At 50.0% G+C, this 22,158-nt stretch overlaps 10 protein-coding genes across 10 annotated transcripts; 5 read left to right on the forward strand and 5 right to left on the reverse strand.

The window, feature by feature from the left end:
* Window positions 1-1,221: 1,221 nt before the first annotated feature.
* On the forward strand, window positions 1,222-3,006 carry alkA (DNA-3-methyladenine glycosylase II). Its single transcript, XM_073708156.1, has 3 exons — window positions 1,222-2,548; window positions 2,627-2,746; window positions 2,802-3,006. Exons 1-3 carry the CDS (start codon window positions 1,578-1,580, stop codon window positions 2,863-2,865), a joined length of 1,155 nt encoding a protein of 384 aa, XP_073568400.1. The 5' UTR covers window positions 1,222-1,577; the 3' UTR covers window positions 2,866-3,006.
* Window positions 3,007-3,097: 91 nt separating this feature from the next.
* BJY04DRAFT_111384 (ubiquinol--cytochrome-c reductase subunit 7) lies at window positions 3,098-4,212 on the reverse strand. The gene is made up of 4 exons (XM_073708153.1): window positions 3,951-4,212; window positions 3,668-3,776; window positions 3,553-3,606; window positions 3,098-3,359 (listed from the first exon to the last, which is right to left on the reverse strand). The coding sequence occupies exons 1-4, from the start codon at window positions 4,064-4,066 to the stop codon at window positions 3,264-3,266; spliced, it is 375 nt and encodes a 124-aa protein (XP_073568401.1). The 5' UTR covers window positions 4,067-4,212; the 3' UTR covers window positions 3,098-3,263.
* Window positions 4,213-4,365: 153 nt separating this feature from the next.
* Window positions 4,366-6,815, forward strand: BJY04DRAFT_195776 (putative mitochondrial carrier protein). Its single transcript, XM_073712261.1, has 3 exons — window positions 4,366-4,600; window positions 4,682-5,457; window positions 5,508-6,815. The coding sequence occupies exons 2-3, from the start codon at window positions 4,983-4,985 to the stop codon at window positions 6,275-6,277; spliced, it is 1,245 nt and encodes a 414-aa protein (XP_073568402.1). The 5' UTR covers window positions 4,366-4,600; window positions 4,682-4,982; the 3' UTR covers window positions 6,278-6,815.
* Window position 6,816: 1 nt separating this feature from the next.
* Window positions 6,817-8,043, forward strand: BJY04DRAFT_195778 (uncharacterized protein). The gene has a single exon (XM_073712262.1). It carries the CDS (start codon window positions 7,141-7,143, stop codon window positions 7,375-7,377), a length of 237 nt encoding a protein of 78 aa, XP_073568403.1. The 5' UTR covers window positions 6,817-7,140; the 3' UTR covers window positions 7,378-8,043.
* BJY04DRAFT_195780 (uncharacterized protein) lies at window positions 8,044-8,786 on the reverse strand (the record flags this gene model as incomplete). The annotated part of the gene is made up of 2 exons (XM_073712263.1): window positions 8,556-8,786; window positions 8,044-8,437 (listed from the first exon to the last, which is right to left on the reverse strand). Coding segments are annotated over exons 1-2 (251 nt in total), but the record flags the coding sequence as incomplete, so codon positions are not given.
* Window positions 8,787-11,274, reverse strand: BJY04DRAFT_195781 (ABC1 kinase family protein). The gene is made up of 4 exons (XM_073712264.1): window positions 10,596-11,274; window positions 9,937-10,541; window positions 9,317-9,889; window positions 8,787-9,253 (listed from the first exon to the last, which is right to left on the reverse strand). Exons 1-4 carry the CDS (start codon window positions 11,012-11,014, stop codon window positions 9,006-9,008), a joined length of 1,845 nt encoding a protein of 614 aa, XP_073568405.1. The 5' UTR covers window positions 11,015-11,274; the 3' UTR covers window positions 8,787-9,005.
* A 1-nt stretch (window position 11,275) lies between these two features.
* BJY04DRAFT_195783 (serine/threonine-protein kinase) lies at window positions 11,276-16,545 on the reverse strand. Its single transcript, XM_073712265.1, has 11 exons — window positions 16,382-16,545; window positions 15,898-16,236; window positions 15,706-15,840; window positions 15,623-15,652; window positions 15,500-15,564; window positions 15,015-15,447; window positions 14,127-14,954; window positions 13,193-14,071; window positions 12,941-13,145; window positions 12,440-12,890; window positions 11,276-12,386 (listed from the first exon to the last, which is right to left on the reverse strand). Exons 2-11 carry the CDS (start codon window positions 16,075-16,077, stop codon window positions 11,561-11,563), a joined length of 4,032 nt encoding a protein of 1,343 aa, XP_073568406.1. The 5' UTR covers window positions 16,078-16,236; window positions 16,382-16,545; the 3' UTR covers window positions 11,276-11,560.
* Window positions 16,546-16,737: 192 nt separating this feature from the next.
* Window positions 16,738-18,419, reverse strand: BJY04DRAFT_195785 (dihydrofolate synthase). The gene has a single exon (XM_073712266.1). It carries the CDS (start codon window positions 18,147-18,149, stop codon window positions 16,902-16,904), a length of 1,248 nt encoding a protein of 415 aa, XP_073568407.1. The 5' UTR covers window positions 18,150-18,419; the 3' UTR covers window positions 16,738-16,901.
* A 47-nt stretch (window positions 18,420-18,466) lies between these two features.
* BJY04DRAFT_195786 (uncharacterized protein) lies at window positions 18,467-20,621 on the forward strand. The gene is made up of 2 exons (XM_073712267.1): window positions 18,467-18,810; window positions 18,903-20,621. The coding sequence occupies exons 1-2, from the start codon at window positions 18,800-18,802 to the stop codon at window positions 20,197-20,199; spliced, it is 1,308 nt and encodes a 435-aa protein (XP_073568408.1). The 5' UTR covers window positions 18,467-18,799; the 3' UTR covers window positions 20,200-20,621.
* A 119-nt stretch (window positions 20,622-20,740) lies between these two features.
* Window positions 20,741-21,822, forward strand: BJY04DRAFT_111767 (kinase-related protein). Its single transcript, XM_073708157.1, has 2 exons — window positions 20,741-21,038; window positions 21,100-21,822. Exons 1-2 carry the CDS (start codon window positions 20,999-21,001, stop codon window positions 21,762-21,764), a joined length of 705 nt encoding a protein of 234 aa, XP_073568409.1. The 5' UTR covers window positions 20,741-20,998; the 3' UTR covers window positions 21,765-21,822.
* The last annotated feature ends 336 nt before the right edge of the window (window positions 21,823-22,158 follow it).

The raw sequence follows: 22,158 nt of genomic DNA on the forward strand, positions 1-22,158 counted from the left end.
CGGGGCGACGTACCCCAAGTCATCATTGGCCTCCAACAGGAATGTACCGCCGCCGCATGCTCGAGCCTGGGTTCATCACAGCTTTGAATCACTTTTCGAGATCGTGATCCCTCTGTTTCTTCTCTATTTGTTCAAGAAGGAGAATCAGTCATGACTGCAACTAGCACATCGGTACTCCGTACTAAGTACAGACTCCACCGATATCCGTTGCGAATCGCAATATTGGCTTTCATGATGCGCCTCGATCAGCACTCGTCATCCTGATTTATAGCCCCTACATTGACCGATGCTCTGGGCGTTTCATGCTCTTTTCCAAATTTCAGTCCCCTCCTATGAAGACACATGCCCAAAATTCACGCTGCACAGATGTACATTTTGATCTGTTATTCGATACGACGAACATATCACAGAAACTTGTGGAATGACGCAAACCTTTGAGCACATACTTTGCTACGTGTCTCTCACTCTCTCTTCCTTCGCTTCGACACGTTCCTTCCAGCCACCCGATATAAGTGGCTGATAAGGGGCTAGAAGCCTAGAACTGGCCCCGTCGATATTGGAAACGCAGATCAAAACAATGCCGAATGCGACGACTCGGGATTCGGGCGGGCCTGCTATTCGTCATAGAAGCCGATAAGAAATGGCACCACTATTAATCATTGATCTCCTCGTTGAGAGAGGGGTTAACAATAGATTCGAGCCACACTCAATAACATATGAGAGACCTCTCAGACCTCTCTGGACTGCAGGATTGGTGATACGATGTTGCAGTGGAGGGCACAAGCTTGAGACCGTCGATATCCTGTGGTTGGGATGCAGGGAAGTACCGGATACGTACTGTACTCCGAGATGTGTGGGTTACTGATATTCAGGGTTCATCGAGTAACACTACTTTGCCATCTGACATCTCCTGCCTGACGCTGGAACCATTGGCCCTGGCACATCGAAGCTTTCGCAAGTGAAACAGTAAAATAGCGGTGGATGATGTCTTGCGTTTCGTCGTACAACGGCTTGCCTGTTATCCCCAGTTTGAGGGGTAAGCGGCGCGAAGGGTTTCAGTATCCAGCTGACCAGCAAGACATCACTCGAGTTTTACTTCCCAAGCGATGTGGCCCTGAAGTACATCGCTTGCTTCAACTTTCAAGGGTAGCGAATTAATCATAGTAACGTAGTAATATCGTTCTCCTTTGCTATTCACGAGTCAGGGGAATAGACTGCGGATACTACATCCCAGGACCCAGGAGTAACCGGGAACCAACTTATGCTCCGTAAATCTAGATCCCTAACTCTATACGAAGATTTCAGTTTCAGCCTTAGCAACCCCGTAAGTCCAATGCCTCGATTAGATCAAACCAAGATCAAGTCAACCCGGAGTTGCGCGTTTGACGCCATGTTGGCCAGGATACGAGATACCTATTCCAGAGTTGGTCATCATAATGATGACTGTACCGCTTGCTCCGAACCCCGGATTTTGATCGAATCGGTCATCTTCATCTTCAAAACATCGAAAAAAAGCTCAAGAGAACATTTTGAAAGATTAAGGACCGTTAGAAGATACAGCAGCTAAAACTATTAGAATGGCTCTTCGCCGCTCAACCCGACTCAGCGCAGTCCTCCCGCTCCAGCCGGTCATCCAACCCGCGCAACCCAGCAAAGTCACTAAACCGCGCAAACTCTCCACGAAAGAGAAAACCAAGAAATCGCAGTCAAAGAAGGCCATCAGCTCGAGATCCGATACCCTGACAGATCCAGACCCAGCCGCGGACCCGATAACCACTGCGCCATCTCTCCCGAGCTCAACTACGAATGCAAGCACAAATTACTGGGAAAGCAGCTCTGCAAAAGACATCAAAAGACCACAGACTCCCCCTCCGCTGAACCGCCCCGTCGACCCGCACCGCACAAACGCCCCCCTCTTAACCCCCCACGGCTCCTCGCTCTACGCATACCCGCCCGAAAGCAAACCCGAAGACCTCTCGCCCTCGAAACGGCCAACAGCAACAACAGGCACGTTACTTGAACAAGCAGTCGCGCACCTGATCGCAGCCGATAAACGTCTCGAGCCGCTGATAAAAATACATCCCTGCAATGTGTTTTCGCCCGAGGGACTGGCGGAAAAGATCGATCCGTTTCGCAGTCTCGTAGGGACGATCATCGGGCAGCAGGTTTCAGGGGCAGCAGCGAAGTCAATAAGGGATAAGTTTGTCGCGTTGGTTTGGGGGTTGAATAACACTAACACTGCTTCCGAGAATGGTGTCGGAGGGGAGGAGGATGATTACTTCCCAACCCCGGAGGAGATTGTCAGCTGTGACATCCCAACGTTAAGGACGGCGGGGTTATCGCAGCGCAAGGCGGAATACATCCATGGTCTCGCGGAGAAGTTTGCGAGCGGGGAGTTGAGTGCCCGCATGCTGCTGAGTGCGAGTGATGAGGAGTTGCTGGAGAAGTTAACTGCTGTTAGAGGCTTGGGGCGATGGTCTGTGGAGATGTTTGCTTGCTTTACATTGAAGCGCACGGATGTGTTTTCGACGGGGGACTTGGGTGTTCAGTATGTTTCCTTCCTTCGTGTTTGTCTTCTCAGAAGACCAAGATTTGAAGAGGACGTGGCAAGCTAATCGCAGTACAGGAGAGGTTGTGCGGCTTTCCAGGGTAAAGACGTAGGTAAGCTCAAGGCAAAAGGTGGGAAGTTCAAGTACATGTCGGAAAGCGATATGCTGGCAATGGCTGCTCCATTCGCGCCGTACCGGTATGTTATATGTCAAGTTCTGATCCAGGATATACTCCGTTCTCACGATTCTCAGGTCCTTGTTCATGTGGTACATGTGGCGGGTTGAGGAGGTTGACGTTTCCGTGATGACTGGCTAACAATAGACGAAGCATATTAATTTTAATCCTGCTGGTTTCCAAGGTTAGCGTAGTTAGAATTACCATAGGTTATACTGCACCCCTCTACCCCAGATCACACAGAGAGCCAACTGGGAGCTATTGTATATAATTCCGGCAGGTAGTGCCTATTGCGGGTTTAGGCCGACGAAGCGCAATGTATCATAGCAGAATCAAGCGGAGAAAAAAGGATGTAAATTTGTACAGTATCAGTACACGTGGTTCGCACGACATAAATCCAAAGGCTCAAAGCAACAGTGGCGAATGCTCCAGTCGACAGAGCATGAAGCCGAGAGGACAAATCTTGTATCGTCTCATCCCACCCGTCTATACTCCAGAGAGGATTGTATAATTCCCATGGCGATATCACAATTAATCGTTTACCGCTTCTTGTTGACGACGAGGTTGTCGAGGTCTGCACGTTCCTTGTTCTCCTTCTCAATCTCGCGGATGATGGGGCTCAAGTACTCGACGTCCTATCAAAAACAGTTAGACAATTAGTCAAACTATCACTGTCGCACGAACAGCTTCACAAAGGTCCGATTGTGTTCAATGTAGGTGGATATATGGGGTAGCGATCCGTGACAAATCCTCCTCATGGGATTGGTCGATCGCAATGCGGAGGTGTCGAAAATGTATTGCATGTAGAGAAAGCTCGAATTGACTCACCTCGTGGGGCTTGGTGTGCTCCTCGACTGGGAGAAGGGTGTGCGAAACGGAGCACTATTAGAAACGAGTAGCTTCAGCAAATTGTCCCTCCAAGATATCATGTCATAGAACCAACCTGGAAAGCTCTGCGGATACGGAAGATGCGGTCGTAGGCCTCTTTAGGGGGAAGACGCTTGAGGGCAGTCTGGACGGTCTCGTTCTCCTCGGGGATCAGGTCATCGATTCTGATATTCAGTTAGTTTAATGATATAATTCCGATTGACAACGGCGGCCCGAGGCCAGGCGGAGGCGAGTAATTGCAATTGACACAGTGGCGGCATCATAGCAAGTGTCCTGGTCGCATAGAATCATCGCCGGCACTTGTCCTAGAGCCGCCGTGGACGAAGGGGTTTGTGTACCTGAGACCGAGCTTCCTGTAACCGGCGGCGTCAGTGTACCAATTGGCAATTGGCGTCATGAAGCGCTTGAGGTAGGGGCGCTTGGCAATGTAGCTGGCGAGAGAAGGGGCCGACATTGTGATGAGACCGACAAGGGTGTGGCGTGCGGTTCCAATTGACGGGTTGGAGTGGAGGGGGATCGCAGAAGTCAGTCAAGGTGAGCGAGAGATGGCCCGACGTTGGAGATTGTGCAAAACGGGAGGTTCGCGGGTGAACTTGCCCAAAAACATCCGATATTTCTGCCTGAGGCAGAGACAGCACCTCGAGTTCTGGCTTTCACGTGATCCGGCACTTTTGACCAATCATGCCTCAGGCCATGAATGCGGACGTTCTCCGGATACTCGGCGAGTTGGAAATCATTGAAGACTCTCAGATAAGTGAAAAAGGACCTGCAGCTGGTGTGCGAAGCGCAGCTAAGATACTCACATGACTCTTGCCCTGGCTCTTGATTAGTCTTGCTCCAGTTGGGGTCATCTCACCACCGAACCAAATTCTCGTCTCGCCCGCACCTCCGACAAGGATTCGCATTTCTCGTCTCTCGTCATTCGACACCTGAGGCTTCAATCTCGCAACCATTTGTGATTTCACCCACCTATTTCCGCTTTCCGGAGGTGGGATTGACCCTCACCAATTGTTTGAATATCGCGTCCTCCCAGTATTTTCTCTTTGTTTTTAACCTGCTATCGTCTTAGACACTCGACAGACCCCGCGCCCCGTCTGTGCATTAGATAGGGCAACTTAAAAAATATAAGGCGGCTCGGCAGCATCGGCTCGCTGGATTATTCCTTGGACCTCCTGCACCTCGCCGTCTTCCCCATTCCCACCCCACGAGAGCTCGGAATAGCCTTGTCGTCACCTCTACACCTTACTTCGAGTTTCAAAGTTTCTTTGGGTTCCGGGACGAGCTCCGATATGCTCGGGTCCCGGATCCCTGATCGGTGAAAAGCATAATCACGGACCGCTGTGGAACTTGCTTGAGCGCTGGGCGCAAGGATGTTCTCAGAGAAGCCCAACTCACCAGGGTCATCCGATAATCCTCATGGGCAGCAGCCTACAGGTTCCGACAGCTCTCCGTCCTCAACCGGTCAAATGTCCTCTACGACTACGTCAACGCCGAGCTCAGCCCTCGTCACTCGCCTGGAGCTGCTTGCTGCCCGTATGCCGGATTGGTATATTGCTCCGTTATGCGGGGCTAGCGCAGGTGTAGCGTCAGGGATTGTGACTTGTCCGCTGGATGTGATCAAGACAAAGCTTCAGGCACAGGGAGGCTTTGTGCGACGAGGGAAGGTGGTGGAGGCGAAGGCTTTATACCGAGGAATGCTGGGCACGGGGAAGATAATATGGAGGGAGGATGGTATCCGAGGTCTATACCAGGGTCTAGGGCCTATGCTTCTAGGATACCTGCCCACATGGGCGGTATACCTCGCCGTTTACGATCGCTCACGGAGTTATTTTGAGGAGATGACCGGTTGGTGATGCCCACGCCCGACAATTTAACATTTCACTGAATTTTTCTAGGCAGTTGGTGGCTATCTAGAGGATATGCTTCAATAACAGCGGGGGCGTGCTCTACCATTGTCACAAATCCCATCTGGGTAATCAAGACACGACTTATGTCCCAAAGTCTAAGATCTAACACCGAAGGCTTTCGAGCTCCCTGGCAGTACAGCGGCACCTGGGATGCAGCCCGCAAGATGTACAGGACCGAGGGTCTTCGCTCTTTCTATTCTGGCCTCACACCAGCTCTCTTGGGCCTGACGCATGTCGCTATACAGTTTCCCCTCTACGAACACCTGAAGGTGGCTCTCACTGGTTTCAGTATTGGAGAACATCCCGATAACGGGAATTCCCACTGGATTGGGATAAGTTGTGCCACATTTCTCAGTAAAGTCTGCGCTAGTACAATAACCTATCCTCATGAGGTACTGCGCACAAGACTTCAAACACAACAGAGAACGCAGCCTTCTGCTTCGCCCGAAGAAATTACATTTAGAGGTGGATTAGGCCAACCTGATGGTAGCCGGTCCGCAAGTGGAGCCTCATCAGACGGAATGCGCAACAAACCTCGATACGCTGGGGTTATTCGAACATGCCAGACAATTCTGAAAGAGGAAGGGTGGCGTGCTTTCTACTCTGGAATTGGAACGAACCTATTCAGAGCTATTCCCGCTGCCATGACCACAATGCTGACATATGAGTATCTTCGAAAGCACATTGGGCACTTGAAGCACGAGGGCCAAGCAAAGCTCCAGGCGGAGGAGGAGCAAAACCCCTCGAGAGCAATCTAGCTGATTGCCCTGCGATGCTCTCCTCACATCCTGAGTTATGAAACGCTGCTGGGATGTTGATTGCATTGACGCCTTTATTGCATTTTTCTTGTCATTACGGCTTGTGGCTTGTGTCTTATGGGCAGCGTCGTCCCTTTGGTGGTTACTGCAATCACTTATCGGATAATTTTTCATGTCCCGGTGTTATGGTAGAAAGAAGGGTTCTGGTATGCAAAGGCTTCTGGCGGCCTCTTGTTCCTCAGCATTATCACCGAGGTTTGTGTTTTTATGAGCGCCGTTCTTATTACCCCATGTTGCGGATGCCTCGAAATGTACATATCACACGAAATATCTCTATACCTATTCGCTACTCTAGTGTTTTCATAAGTGTACTCGTCCGCTTTGAAGAAGCTACTAGTGAGTTAACTAGGTAGACCGTAGGTATTATAGGTATCTACTTACCACTCATTAGGTACACCAGGAGGTACCTAGGTATCGGATCGGATGATGTCAGAGGAACCATCAGTCATGTGACTTTTGACCACTCGCTATTTCCACACACAAAACTCCACCTGCAAAAAATCTCGGAAACAAACCTCAGCCTCGCAACAAAGCATCTCCAACATGTTCTTTTTCATTGTTTGAGACGATTTCTGCAAGCACTCTCACTGTTATACCTGTCTTGCCTCCCAATACTGCTTACTACGTCGCCGGCATGACGTCTCACTCGAAGTCCTTCGGCACTATCCCGGACCTCGTTGAAGGCTCTTTTTCCTGGCGGGAGGATGTACGTCGCTCACGATTCGACTGCCTCGAATGAGAAACTTTCAGCATGCCGTTGGGAGCTCCGATCTCTTGTCATACCCGGGCACTGGATATATTGAATGTGGGTTACGTCGCGGATGCAGGAGCCTTTCCGAGAGACAAGATTCAGCAGTAAGAAGACTCAGGACGTGATCCTTGATTTTTGGGGAACTCTTGAATACGTCTGGCTGGCCTTTGCCTTGGTCATTATCGGCCATGGAAGCTTTCCGTCTGCTCGTGTGTGGATTTCTCACATGGCACCCTCTTGCCTCGCCTGCGGCTCGATTTTACAGGATCTAGCAGACACCGCTATATGATGCATGGGCCGGGTTTCGAAACGTCTTCATCTCATCTCTACGTCACTGTATACCTCTGAGGAGACAACTATTCAGCAAACATCCTTTTCACTTGTGCTCGGTCAAAAGACCTCTATGGGAACCTACAATTGATGCTATGATGTTATTCCCAACACCGTGAACACCCAGGCCCTGCGACCTGATGCGACGAGCTCTTGTGACTGTGGCTAGATGTGGATGGGCTCACTTTTCTGCTCGTATTTGAGTCATTGCGACCTAATGTTGTCTGCTGTTCCGACTCGGCCTTTGCTCCACCTAGGGGCCGCCGTTTTGCGTGCATCCCTCTGCCTTCGTAGATTGAAAGGTAAGAATCCGCCGCCATTCGCAATTTGAACGCGACCAGAAAGTGTCTTGGAGCCACCTTACCACCCTATCCCCTGCTATCACGCGTTTGCTCAATGCTTCGAGAATCACCATGATGAATCTTTACATAATGGTAGATCCGGTTAAAACAACCTGGATGTGACTATTCATACACTGAAAATTCTGATCGATCTCGCGAGTCTTTGTTTGTGTTTGATGACCATCCCCTTTCCTGACTCACTATCGGTCGTAACTTTCTAGGTGAGAACATCATAGCATACTTACATAGTGAGGTACTTCAAATTACACAGAAAAATCCAAAACTGTTCCTTACAAAACTTCTTCCTCGGCATAGATAGCTCTTAATCAACCTCGCATAAATGTCCCAAACGCCATTCTAGCCCATGCGCTAAACAAACAAATAACCCCGTCCGCAAAATCCAATCACGAGAAGCTAATACACAAATTCGAGTCAACAAGACAGCTGCAAAGCAATTCAATCACCCCTCCCACTCCCACCCTCCTTCTCCTCAAGAACCTTCTTGACCCAGTCATCCTGCCTTTGCCTCCTCTGCACTGTAGACGCCGAAGCAGCCGCCTCACTCCCTAACTGCCCCTGATGTGTCTGCACCCCGCGCCGCGCAGAATTGATTGAGTAGATGCAGTAGGAGCAGAGCACGACTGCCATTGTGAAAGCCGCGATGGGGGCGTTTAGGGACTGGGTATTTGTTAGCCTTGGGACTGTGGTGAAAATGATGGATAACAGGGTATAGAAGTTGATCTGGTTGGAAGGAACGGAACCTTAGGGAAGGAAGGGAAGTAGAGCTGTTGCTTACGCCTGAGGAGCGGCCGAGTGGCTTTTTGGCCATTTTAATTCAGTATATTCAGTGATTACGTGGTTGGGGTTCGGTGGTTAAAGTTGATGTTCCTGTAAATGGAGGTGGTGGTTGGCAGATTGGAGTAAAAAACTGAGTGGTTTGATATGGGCTAAGCAAACGATCGTACTAAAGTCAGAAAAGTTTTCCTACAGAACACATTTTGCCGGACAAAGGAAACATCAGTATTCAAGGGCTCTATATACAGAATCTAGCTCCATTCTATAAAGAAAAGCAAAATCAGAGGGTTTCTAGGCAGCCAAAAGCATGGTCTAACAGAGCACATAATCTAGGATTCAACCAAAGACAAAACGAAAAGGAAACGCCACACCGTAATGCACAGCTATACAGGGATATCAGATGATACAGAGATGAGATGATGTGTAATGAAGTCGTGGTCAAAGTGGCGAACTACGAGAGTCCGAGGCGGGTCTTTAGCGACAGGACTGTCTCGTACACAGAGAGCTTGATCTCAACACGAAGGAACTTCGACCAGGCGTAGAGAAATCGCCAGAAATTCGATGGGCGCAACCACCCGCCGCGCTCGTTAATGTTCTCTAGCTGTTCTTCGAAGACTGTACGGGTCGCGTAGCGAGCGAGGATGAGGAACGATCGGACCGGACCTTGTCGGGTCTGAAGGTTCTCGTCAAGACTACGGGCTATAATATTCGTCAGTCAGGCATTGCAAGACTGATATCCTAGCATAGTTCGGAAGGACTTACTGAGATCATTAGTTTTGAGAATAAGCAGCATAATTCGGGGCACCTGGCCCAGTAGCTCCACCAGCTGCTGTAGTAAGCCCTCACCAAGAGCACCGGTGATACTGTCTTTCTCTGCTTCTGTGCGACTGGAAGTAATATCTTTCTTCGTCAAAACCGTGTAATCTCTGCCTGTGATGGCACTGGCGAAGAGAGGAAATTGCTCATCAGTGACTCCTGCTACCTTGCGCGAGTACTCGCGCATCCCGGCCTCATCGGCTTCAATGACAGACAGCCAGAGTTTGGCGTAGTTACGGCGTGTTTCGCGGGGGATATCGCGATATAGACCATGATCGTATAGGATAATCTCGAAGTTGTGGCGGCTGCGGTTAGAGTTTTTGCGAATAGCAATATTTCCACCATGAGGGTCACAGTGTAGAGGAGCGTTGTCACCGAAAATCATCTCGTTGAAGATATGAGCTAGCGCGGCTGAAACTTCATCGCGATCGATACCATTGGCGTCTAGGAACTCGAGATTGTCAGGTCGCTGACCGGACAAGAACTCCATCACGAGGATACGCTTCTGAGACCATATAACTAGGTGATGTTAGTGTGCGTGATAAAGCTTGAAGGAATGCTCATACCATCCGGAATAACCAACGGAGCATCCGAGTGCTTCTTGAAGTACTCGCTTGTCCTGATTGCGTTTTGCGCCTCCATTCGAAAATCCAGCTCCTGCGGTAGCGAGAGGTCCATTTCCTTTGAGAGCCACTCCAAGTCGTATTCCGGGAAAAAGCGCTTCAGCATCGAGAACGTGAACCTCGTCAGTGCCAAATCAAGGGGCGCCCATTCTGCCAATGCTGGATGCTGCACCTTCACAGCAACTTTCTGGCCAGTCTCCTTCAGAACGCCAACATGCACCTGTGCGAGAGAAGCAGCGCCAATAGGGAGAGGTTCGAATGACTCGAATGTCTCATCAATGCGTTTACCAGTATCAGCCACGAACATCTGCTCGACCGACTCGATCGACGAGACGGGACATTTATCTTGCAGGGGTATGAAGGTTGTTGTCCATTCTAGCGGAAGCAGGTAGCCCATGCTACTCAAGTGCTGTCCTAATTTGATAAATATAGATCCATTTTTCTCGAGGACTCGGAGAGTCCGCTCGGCGCAACGCTTGTGGCAGGCGCGAAGCACCTCGCTTCGCTCATCGGGGGTTGCGGTTTCTTGCTTGAGTGTCACCCGGTAGCTATGAAATAACTCGTTAGTTGTGCCCGTCCTGCTTCGATGTGTACCAACTTACTCATTAATGCAGACCGCCAGCGTGCCAACAACTCTCCCTGTCCGTTCCGCGGCGCGGTAATAATGTTTGACATCATCGGAGAACGCAACTGCGCCAACAACAATGATCCCTCCAGCGACTCCATATTTGATCCATCTGTTCCCAGGCCGAGCGTCGGACTGCTTCCCCTGGCCACCGGCTGTTCCTTCCGGCGCAGCTAGACCGTCTGATTTGGTGGAGAAGAACGTTCGGGGGTTGCGCAACGAGACGAGCGCGTGATTCAGCCTATTCGCGCCGGTTGCCGGTCTGGGTGACAACGCATGTGCGATCTGAGGTGCAGGCTCCTTGAGAGCATATTTCGAGGTATATCGAACGACGGGCGCCGGACCAACACCGAAAGCCCGTAGTGGGGTGCGGAGCGCCACCCTCATACCGGGCATGAACGCCGTGATGAGAGCAACCGCAAGTCGGAGTAGGAAAGGGTGAGGCGATATATTTCATCCGTGACGGCCTCCGATCATCGAGGGTTTGATGGCGCTGAGAACCGCTGCGACAGTTGAAAGGAGGAAACTTGGAAGAAGGCGACAGCGGAGGAGACAAAAAATTGATCCGTGGCCGTTGCGGCGCTGATCGTGGCATTTCCTCTCCGAGACTCGCCGCGCCGCCACTCACTGTTCATCCATGTGCTAGTTCTGCTTCATCTGGAGTCACTGCGAATAAAAAAGGAGACGGTTACTATCTATTTACAGGTATCAATCATTGTCCAGACCACAGATGCATCCCATCCCATCCCATATCCTGCTGTTAGACAATGAATTGTTGAGGTATACACTTAAGAAAAACAAGTAAAAAAGAGAGACAAACAGAAAGAAAACCCCCCAAATACGCCTTGAGATGCAAAGAGGCTCTGTCTGGAACGACCCCATAAATGAGCCTCGTTCTACAAAAGAAATATACCAGGATGGTCATTGTGTGATAACCTGCTGTTATGGTCCTCGTTCTGGTTCTTGCTGCGTCAAGCGCCGACGTCGTGGGAGGATAGATTGTCGGCGAGATATCGAACTCGGGAGTCGAGTATCATCCTCCGCTAAGAGTTCCACATGCGACAGCCGATTAGACGCACCACGAGCTATTCTACTTCTCGGGGCCGCGGAACTCCCATTGGCGCCACTTATGCTTGGAGTTGCGCCTTCTCTACTCCCAGGGCGCAGTGCAAGAGCCGAGCTGCTCAGTGCGGTTCGCGGGTGACGTTGCGTTTCCCTGCCGTCGAAATACCCCTTCGACTGGCTTTGTCGACTCACTTGAGGCGTGACAGGCGCAGACTGGTTGACAAGAAGACCAGGAGATGAGGCAGACGTACTCCCTCGTCTCATGTTTGGCTTGCGCTTGCCCAATCCATATGATTCGCTCTTTTCGTTGGACCGGATCAATTTGCCAGCCATGTCCCGGACTAGAACTGCAGGATCATGCTCTAGTTCCCGGATTGCATCCAAAAGTCCGTATCTCGTGAGCAAACCGCCTTGCTCTTCGGTCGAATCACAGATGCTTGATATGATACGGAGCAAGTTCAGACGCACTGCAGCCTTGTTGTGATGGAGCTTCTGCCCGATCCGACTGAAAAGATCCGGCCGCGCAAGGGTTGAGGCGATGGGAGGGCTGAGCCTCAGAAGCTTTTGAAGTGGTTCAAGAATGTTCTCAAAAGCATTTGCCTTCGATAATGTCAAACATCTTACGATTTCGTCTGTAAATGATGCCTGGTCGTATCGGTTTTCTAAGAGATGTTCTTCGACTTTGGCAGTTTCTTCCTGTAGCCTGTTGCGTCTGTGATTAGTTTACGAGCTCAACCCGAAACGATTATCACATACCAGATAAAAATAGCATCTAGCGCCGTCACTTGCCAGTATGGATCGGAAAGCAATGATATGTAAAAAGCAAGACCCTTATTCCGCCACAATTCCCGACGGCCAACCTTTCCGGAATGCGCCATATCACACAGGATTGGCAACGCAAACTCCTTAAGTGGACGTTCTGTCTTGACAATTTTTTGAAGCAATGGGACTATGCCATTCAGAGCAGCGTCTTCTTGCCGTGACTTGTTGAGACGGCACATGTTATAGATCGTGTTGAGAATTTGATTGGAGACTTCTCGAAAATGAGGGCGTTTGATAGTGGACCGCAAGAGGTCGGTTAGAACGTCAATCGCATTCGAGTTTTGGAGAGAATCTAATGTAGTCGACAGCATAGAGAGATTTTTGATGAACTTCAGCATAGTGATTTGGTGGGCTGGCGTCATGCGCTTCAATTCTTTCAATACTCCTAGTGGCAAAGTCAGTAAACTAAGGTAGACTTCACATATTGATGCTTACTATGTAAGACCGTCCGCTCAGAGACCATCTCCTTGACATGATTCTCGGCCTGCGAGAAGATGAAGAAAATGTTCGCAATGCGGCCCTCGACGATCTCAGCCAGCTCGCCTTCTTCATCTAGTACTCGACTTAGAACAAGGGACAATGGATCCAAGACAGAGCTGCGTGACAAAATCCTGCAAAAGTCGTTTTTTGGAGTCGAACCCTGATTTTGTCAGCTTATACCCATCGGATGAGATGAACACCACGTACCTGTAATTCAAAAACACTCCAAATGCCATTCACGCCAACAAGAACGAGATCTCGCTCATCCTCGTAATCGTCCTCCAAAAACTCTACCAGCACATTCAAACCACCTGCGCTGACAAACATTTGGAGAGTAAGAGTTGATGTTTGATACATTTGTTGCACAAATGCGGCTGCCTCGAGGCGGATCTCGCGAGGGTATTTTTTAGCGGCAAACTCGTTGATAATAGGAATACCTCCAACAAAGCAAAGATTCTCCTGTATCTCGTAGTCATCATAGATGATCGCATTCACGATTCTCAATAGACATAGAGTAATGTCGCGTCGTCGGCAAAGATCGAGAATTTCCAAAATCGGAAGCATGCCGTGGGCGCTAATGATGATGTTCTTCGTCTCTGGGAAGTCGCAAAAGACGGCCAGTAGCTGCTCCGACAGCTCGCCCAGTACGTCCTCATCCTGCGACGTCTTCAGAGAAGCAACGAGCCCTTCGACCTGGTTCCGAAGTCGAGCGTGTTTGTCACGTGCGATATTTGCTTCGAGGTCTGTTTCATCAAGCCCCTCCTCAAGCTGTGCGAAAGGATCATCTTCATCGTCGAAGTCTCCAAGCCAAGAGTTATTAGATAATTTTGAATTGAGCATCAAGGTGCTCTTCTCCGAGCTAACATCGCTTTCGGCCCGGTCAAGCGTAACTCCATCAACCCCCAAGATATCAGAAAAATCCTCATCAGTTTCGTTCTCCGTGAACTGGTGTATTTCGACGGTTCCTCGGCGTTTCACCGAGATCTGTCTTCCGAGTTGGGGCTGATCCTCTTGGTCTGATGAGCCATGATAGCGAACAACTTCCCTAGATCTTGTTTCTAAGCTCTCTAGATTTTCATCGACCTCCTAAGAAGAGGTAAGTCAACGTTTATAGTGTGCGAAAGCTCTGAACAGAACTTACTTGGAAAGCACTAAGTTTGCGGTCAAGCACGTCCTCATTCGCCATTATAAGGTCAGAGTAATCTTCGACAGAGTTTTCCTTGTAGAACAACGGCGGACGCTGCTGCCGTATGGGCGACGAAGTATTCTGCAGCATTTGTGCGCCGGCAGTCGGATTTATTGACGTCTTCAAAGGGGGGCCGCGCTTCATGTGTTGATTGTATGGTGTATTCTGACCTTGCGGTGCTCCTGCATTTGCTTGCTGAGCCGCAGAGGGTCGAATTGTCCTTAAGGGATCCGGTTCTCCGGCCTGCGGGGATCTTTCGAAAGGATCATCGAACTCCTCAAAGCTATCGTCCGACTTCAGAACTGTTCCGTCAAGGGAAGCAAACGCCTTTAGTTTTTCCGAGGAGAGCATTCCTCCAAAGTTGTCATGTGGTCTAAGGTGAGGTAGCTGTAGGGCACTTGGGGATATAGCGGTGGCAAAATCATCGTCCCAATTATCTTCTTCTGTAGATATGGGTGACCGGTATCTATCTGCCAGATTCCTGGAGACTGGGCTTGGGAGAGTGTCTTTGGTCGGAGTATATCGAGTATCTAGCCGTAAGGATGGTGGGTTTTGACTGTCATTTCTTATCCCTTTCTTTAAGGTGCTCGATTCAGGTGAGCGTAAGGCCTCGTTCCATTCCTGCACGCTTCGCACAGCCTCTTCATACTCGGTTGACTTTTTAGGAACCACGGAGTCGGATCTCCGTGCATTGACAATCCAGGGGTGTTTGAGGAGCTTCCGCGCAGAAACACGCAAATTAGGGTCTTTTTGGAAACACTGCATCAGGAAGTCTTTTACTGCCTAGAATTGTTCAGTAAACGGAGTGAAAAAGAAAAAGAATAGTGCTGCTGGTATACTCACTGGCGAGGCACCTTGTGGGAGAGGAGGATGGTCATCATTAACGATCCGGAAAAGAGCCGGCATGGGCTGTAGGTTATAATAGGGAGGTTTTCCTTCAAGTAGTTCGATGACCGTACAACCGAGGCTCCATATGTCTGATGCCGTTGTTGCGCCTGACAATTCAATTACTTCAGGTGCCATCCAGTACGGGGTACCGACGACGCTCGACTCGCTTAGCCCAGTGGTGCGACTTGCCACGCCGAAATCTGCAAGTTTGACAAGGCCTTCTTTTGTTGTGAGAATATTCGCGCCTTTGATGTCTCTGTGTATGACACCCTGGTCGTGGAGATAGAGAAGACCATGGAGTACTTGGGACATATACACCCCAACGAGGGTCTCTGGGAAGCGGCCGAAGTTTTTCGCAATGGAATGGAGCGAGCCATTTTCGCAATACCTGAGTTATTAGTCGGTGTACCTTATTTTCCGTCAACAGGATTCTGACATACTCGAGAATGATATTTAGAGTTTCAACCGATTTTACAAATCCATGGTATTTCACGATGTTCGGGTGCTGTTATCCTCCGGTTAGCAGGAGTTGCAATCTGGTGGCCATTGCTTCCAAATAATACATCTAGATTTTTCAAGAGATCGATCTCAAGCTGTAGCATGCACAGTTAGCAACCGCGAGAGCAGAGTAGGGAGAGCATCATACCATAATCACTCGCAATTCACTTTTTGGGAGGTCCACGAGCTTGATTTGCTTCACAGCAACCGTCTCTCCCGTATTCCAGTTCAATGCCCTGTATACTGATCCGAAAGCACCGCGGCCCAAGCAGTCGCCGAGTTGCTGCGTAGACCAGCGTCAGTTCCGACCGCATGACGACACCATAGGGGCTAAGCGTACGAAATCCTTGAGTTCCGCAACGTCCTTTGCTGAGGTCTTTCCCATCCTGTCATCCTTTGTCTTCTCGTCTCGTTTGGAAGGGCTGGAGCCAAGTCTCGTGAATCGTCCTTTTGCGGGCGTGCCGGGGGTTCTGGAAGCCGGTGGGAACCCCTCGGGCCCCTCGTTAGACCGAGACACCATTTCCAGTCAGGGCCGTAACCGATATTACGAAAGGGACTCGGTCAAATCGAGAATTCCGGCACCGGGTTGTACAATCTCGAATGCGAAACGAAGAAAGGAGGAAGAGGCAGGCGCCGGCGAAACGATCGGATCGCTCATATCAGCACGCTCGCTAGATAACTTAGAAGCAGAGGTCGTTAACAAGGCCTGAGAAACCAAGACTCGAGTAAGGGAGGAATAAAAGGGTATACAAAGGCATATATATATATATTGCAGGGGAATCGATAGATTGTTTCGTGGGGAGGGGGGAATAGAAAAGCCGTACTGGAGGGGATCCTTGCTCTTGCACTCACGAAATCGCGCTGAGAAAACGCGGCAGGACACATGAGGCCCTGATAATCCTCAGTCAGAACCCCGGGTCGTCAGCCGAGTCTCAGAAAGCAGGGATAAAAATCAGAACGAGATTATCATGCCGCAGTGTTGTTCCTGGCGAGCTGAACTGGAGGGAACAATTTAGCGGATGTTTTGAACTCCACCCGTGGACAGGCCGCCACTAGGTAGGTAGGTAATTGGAGCATGACGCACTGGCCGACTGCTTGCGCTTTTTCCGATACCGATCAGCCTTATCAGCCTCAAGGGTCTTGAAGTTGGAGTGACAAAATAACAAACAGAGATAGTGAAGCAAGAATAAGGAACAATTGAAGTTATCCAGGGAGAGCCTAAGCACAACCTCGCTAAAGTACATGTATTGGTCTATGGTGCAACTAAAGTATACAGGAAGTTATGAATTATTCAACGCCAACCAACAGCATATTATAGGTAGCGACGGGCACGAAGTTTGTTCCTTAAGATTGACTCGCTGCTCTGAGAAGACGCAAGACATCTGACACGAGGTAAAGGCTCCCTGCGATGACTAGGGGCTTACCGTCCGCCTTTTTGCAAGCCCACTCGAGCGCACCGATAATGTCGCTTCTGAACGTCCGTACATCCTCAACGCCTTGAATCGCTCGCACACACGAAGCTAGGTCTTCGGTGTCAGCTGCTTTAACCCAAGGCATGCCGTCGACAGAGCCAAAGCTCGTTGTCGCAACATCGTCACCAGGCTTGATGATGGAATGAAATAATGGGCGCATATCCTTGCCGTGGGAGGCCGCAATAACCCAAGTGACATTTTTGCTCAGCGAACGCAATTTCCGGTCAACGTACTCTCCCAAGACCTCAGCTGACTGGGAATTATGCGCACCGTCCAGAAGAACCGGCTCCTTCCGCGTCACAAGTGGATTCAATGATATCTCCTGTAAGCGACCCGGCCAATGTACAGAAGCGAGGTTTGGAATCAAGGTGTCGGCTTCAAGTCCTGGTTTGATTCGGGGCAACGCGGCACGCAGAGCAGCCGCAGCACAAGACATATTTGCCCGTTGATGTGTTTGTAAGTCGAGCCGTCGAAATAAATGGGCAAGTGGGGGCGATTGCTCATCTGCGGCTTGCGGATCAACGATCGCAGCCTCCAACTCAAGCTCGCCAATGCGTTCTCTGATAGCCCCAATCGCCTCTGGACAGTTGGTACCATCGACAACACATGTGACTCCAGGTTTCAAGATTCCAGCCTTTTCCCGTGCAATTTCTTCAATGGTGTTCCCCAGAAAAGCCTGGTGGTCAAGGCCAATCTTCGCAATTACCGAAACTAAGACGTTATCCAGGATGTTGGTAGCATCCAGGCGGCCGCCCATGCCTACCTCGACGACCCCAACTTCGACTTGCTCATGATTGAATATTTCAAAGGCAGTTGCCGTCAATAACTCGAATTCGCTCGCCCCGATACCCAACGTTTGGTCTCGTAGCTTGACTTTTTCCTCAATCTGCCGGAATAGCGACTCCTGGACAACCCGTTCGTCAATGGTTATGCAATCCCAGCGATCGATCAAGTGAGGAGAGGTGAAGCGACCGCATCGAACGCCTCCGGATGTTAGGAGATGCGATAGATATGCGCTGATCGAGCCTTTGCCATTGGTGCCAGCAATGTGAATGGCCTTCCAGGTCAGCGGGGTCTGTTGGACAAGGCGGGAAATCCGGCTGAGACCGAGCTCAATCATTCCTCCGAGTGTGCAAGATTCAAGACGGATCGAAAGTCAACCTTCATGGTTAACAACTTCAGAGAGGAGTTGCGATTGCGGACCTTTTGTGGTGCGGTCATTTTCCGCGGAAAGTCAAGGTCGGCACTGCTTATCGGGGGGCTGCGATAAGGTATTGCTGCCTTAAGGTGTGCTTTCGGCGGGAAACATTTGCTGGTAAATCTGGAGTACGCGATTATGAAAGCCAAGCAACAATCAGTAAATAACCTAAGGGCGCGCGCTATATTTATCAGTGGTTGTTTCTATATCTAGCCGTCATAAGATTGACTCTAGCGCACCTCTCGTGAGAGGTTAGTCCTTAGCAGGACTCGGAAGCGCTGAGTCGAGCGGCTGTAAGCCTGTACCAGATTGTACGCAGGAAGTCGTTGCGCCACATCCCAGCCTCGTCCGAGCGCGACCAAGCGCAGCGCAAGCGCAACGATGCCTCCAGAGTCAGGCTCTTTCTTCGCCTCCGCTTTTTACCTTTTTCATCAACTCCAGGTTCAAGCTTGTCGCTATACCGACACCCACCATCGTCGCGTCATCTTTCTGACCCTCACGCTCTTTTATATACGGTCTTTGGAGTGACGCTCGACTCGTGCGCTCATTCGCTTCGCTTGAGTGTTGCAGTAATGGGTATCCCGTGAGTTTCGCCGCTCCCTTAATGCTTCTGCCCGTCGCCAAAACCGCGCGCTTCTTAGTTTCGAACAAGCTGTTCTGACTGATGATTTCTAGTATGTGGCGTGAGCCCTCCTCCGCTGAGACTGGCAAGAGTGATAAGGTTAAAGACCCATGTGCTGCCGCACGTTCTGCGATTCGTCGCCAGCCCACCGTCCGCCGTGCCTCGCGTTATGGCGGGCCCTCTTCGCGCGGCTCAACGCTACGCCCCCAATTCCATCGCCCTACACAAGAAGACGTAGAGCATTGGGCAAACAGAGCGAATGTATCACTTCGCAATGCAAATTCCAATTCTCCGATCCCGCGTCCTGCTATTGAAAGTCTATTCGATCTACCCGACGATTTGGCCGACAGCCAACGCGAGGCTGGCTTGCGTAGTCAAACTGATACCTCTCGCCTGAATCGACTCAGGCAGCGGATCAGATTACGCAACTCGACAGTACCCTACGAGCTACAGGTGGGCTCTTCGTCGGCGGGTAACGCAGGCCGGGTAGAACATCACGACTATCTCCCTTTCACTCCTCGTTTCGCTCCTGCCATTGCATATCACAGACCATCACCACCTCTCCCGGGTCCAGATGTCTTTGGCTTGCCACCTATGCCCCCACATGATTCACCTGGTCCGGACGGTCAGTCAGCATCGTTCATACCTTTGCTCCGCCGGGTAGGCCAGCGTTCCATGAACGTTTTGAATTCGACCCCACTTGAGCCGCTTGTCGATGGTCTGGGTGACCGTCAAAGAAGCGCTGATCTAGAAGATGACCATGCAAACGACGCGTGGGAGACGCTCTTAACCACCATTACGCCCGATACCAATCTTCCCAGCGCTGATTCCTCCTTCACATCTGCGTCTGTTTCTGGAACGAATCCCTCGCACAATGGAACATCGAGAAGTTCCGCAACGTCACTCGAGTCTCTCCAAAACTCCTTACACGCCGCTGTTCCAACTGTACAAATGACACTTGATCCATATCTGGACTCAAACCCTTGCGACTACCCAAGCTCCACTGATTCCGATACTGAGTCGGATGGCGAAATCACACAGCAATCACTCTTCCGGCGCTACCGCCGCAGCATGCGCAACTTCGAGTCTATGCGACGCTCGCATCATCTCCAACAAACCATGAACAACCCCCCTTCTGTTCCTACCATCTCGTTCGCGTTCTCGGACTCTTCAGCAGATCAGGATTTGCATAACATGCATGCTATTCTAGATCGTCTTGCTCGTCGGGAAGATATTCCTGATGATTGGTGGGCGGCAGCTGGACTGTCCCGCACTATCAATCAAAGAGCAAGCGCAGGTGATGATTCGAATGTCAGTCGCGGGCCAGATGGTCCCGTTAGACAGGGATAAAATGACACTTTCTCCTTCTCATACATGTTTTCACAACTTCATACTTTATTCAAGGACGTGTTCAGGATACGCAGGTTAGCGGGAGGGTTATCTTATGGCGTTTGCGGTGTTTGATCCACCATCTAATGAGATCATGAGGGTAAAGATGGTGATCGGTTTGAAGTACCATGTTCGGTTTCATTGTATCAATATTCTATGACTCTACATTGCTTGATGTTTAGCACTTTCGGAAGGGCCTATGATGAGATATCCAACAGCATGCCTGAGCAAGCAAAAAATACTTGTGGACAATTCAACCAAGCGGTGGCGAGAGTATCGACTTCAATTTTATCATAGTAAATGGCAGCTGGTCCCTCACTGCCCATGTTTACGAAACCCTGCAGATTCCTTAGACATCGAAGCTATCACCTAGGAATGCCAAACCATTATACTCCAGACTCCAAGTTGCCCAGATATGTCCTCCCTTCCGCCGACGGAGCTCATCGCTCCAGACCCCGGCGCATACCCCACTCTGACGACAGTCCCCGCCCGCCGATTATTTATCAGGATAGCTTCTAACTAACTATCGTCAATGAGGATATGCTCTGTTGCAGGAAAGCTTCTGTGAGTTCAACCTGTTTTCGATAGAAACAGCTCCTTGTGCCACTCGCGGTCCATCCAACATACTAGTTATCCAATCATCCACGACGATCTTTCGCCTGCGACATCATCGCAAACTTCTCGCGTGATTGAGCCTTTGGCTCGCTGAGCTCATACTTGCTTCACCATCACTTTCTATACAGATACATAACCTTCGATAATGGAATCGCAAGTATCCCAACTAGTAGACAAGGTCTGGAGTAAGTTTCAAGCACATTATGCAATTACTGGTCCTACTGGTATCAACTAACCTATCCACAGACAAGTTCCAAAAAACACCTGAGAACGCCCGTCTCTTGATCGCAGTGAGCGGCATCCCGGGCTCCGGCAAGACGGAACTCTCAATAACCTTGGCAAAACGAATAAACGAACTATACAGTGGCCAAAATGAAGGCTTCATTGCCGCCACAATCCCCATGGACGGCTACCACCTCACACGCGCACAGCTCGCTCAAATGCCAGATCCCGAGTATGCGGCAGCACGGCGAGGCGCAGCATTTACGTTCGATGGAAACAAGTTCTTACAGCTTGTCCGTGCTTTGCGCGAACCATTAACACCCGAAACACAAACGCTACATGCCCCGAGCTTCGACCACGCGGTTAAAGATCCTGTAGACAATGATATTCCGATTGCGGCATCGCGGCGAGTCATTTTCTTTGAGGGTAATTATCTAAGTCTAGATAAAGAGCCGTGGAACGAAGCAGCGAAGTTGATGGATGAGCTCTGGTTTGTGGATGTGGATTTCGATACCGCGAGGCAACGACTGATCAAGAGGCATGTGAAGGCTGGAATTGCAGAGGATGAGGCAGAGGCAGAGAAGAGGGCGAACGAGAATGATCTTGTCAATGGAAGAGAGATTGTGGATCTTAGACTGGATGTGCAAGAGGTTATACGGAGCTCCTATGATCCTGGGTGGGAGTACTGATGCCGCATGAACTAAGATGATGAACATTGATGGTAATACAATCTGAATATCTTGAAGCCTTGGAGACTGGTGCTCAGTCTCAGACTCTACTATAAGCCTGAATTTGTCCCATTGTAGTCCATCTTTTAGCTGTCGATGCATGCTTCTCTTGCTTGCTCTGATGAGAATAGTTATGGTAGGCCTCTCATTTCAGAGCAACGCTACACTATCACTATTTATCCTCGTAGAAGGCGTAGGTTAAAACCTGGTTATGCACATAGTTTGTGGCGGATGATCATAATTATCGCCGGGGGGAGGGGGGGAATTGTATTGTTTTCACTTATTCTGCGGTGGGTGTATATATATATATATTTCGTAATTAGTTCTCTAAATGCATTTTACCCTTTTACCTCCA

This window comes from Aspergillus karnatakaensis, assembly GCF_047715665.1.
Source record: "Aspergillus karnatakaensis strain CBS 102800 unplaced genomic scaffold BJY04scaffold_45, whole genome shotgun sequence".
NCBI classification, from domain to species: Eukaryota; Fungi; Ascomycota; class Eurotiomycetes; order Eurotiales; family Aspergillaceae; genus Aspergillus; species Aspergillus karnatakaensis.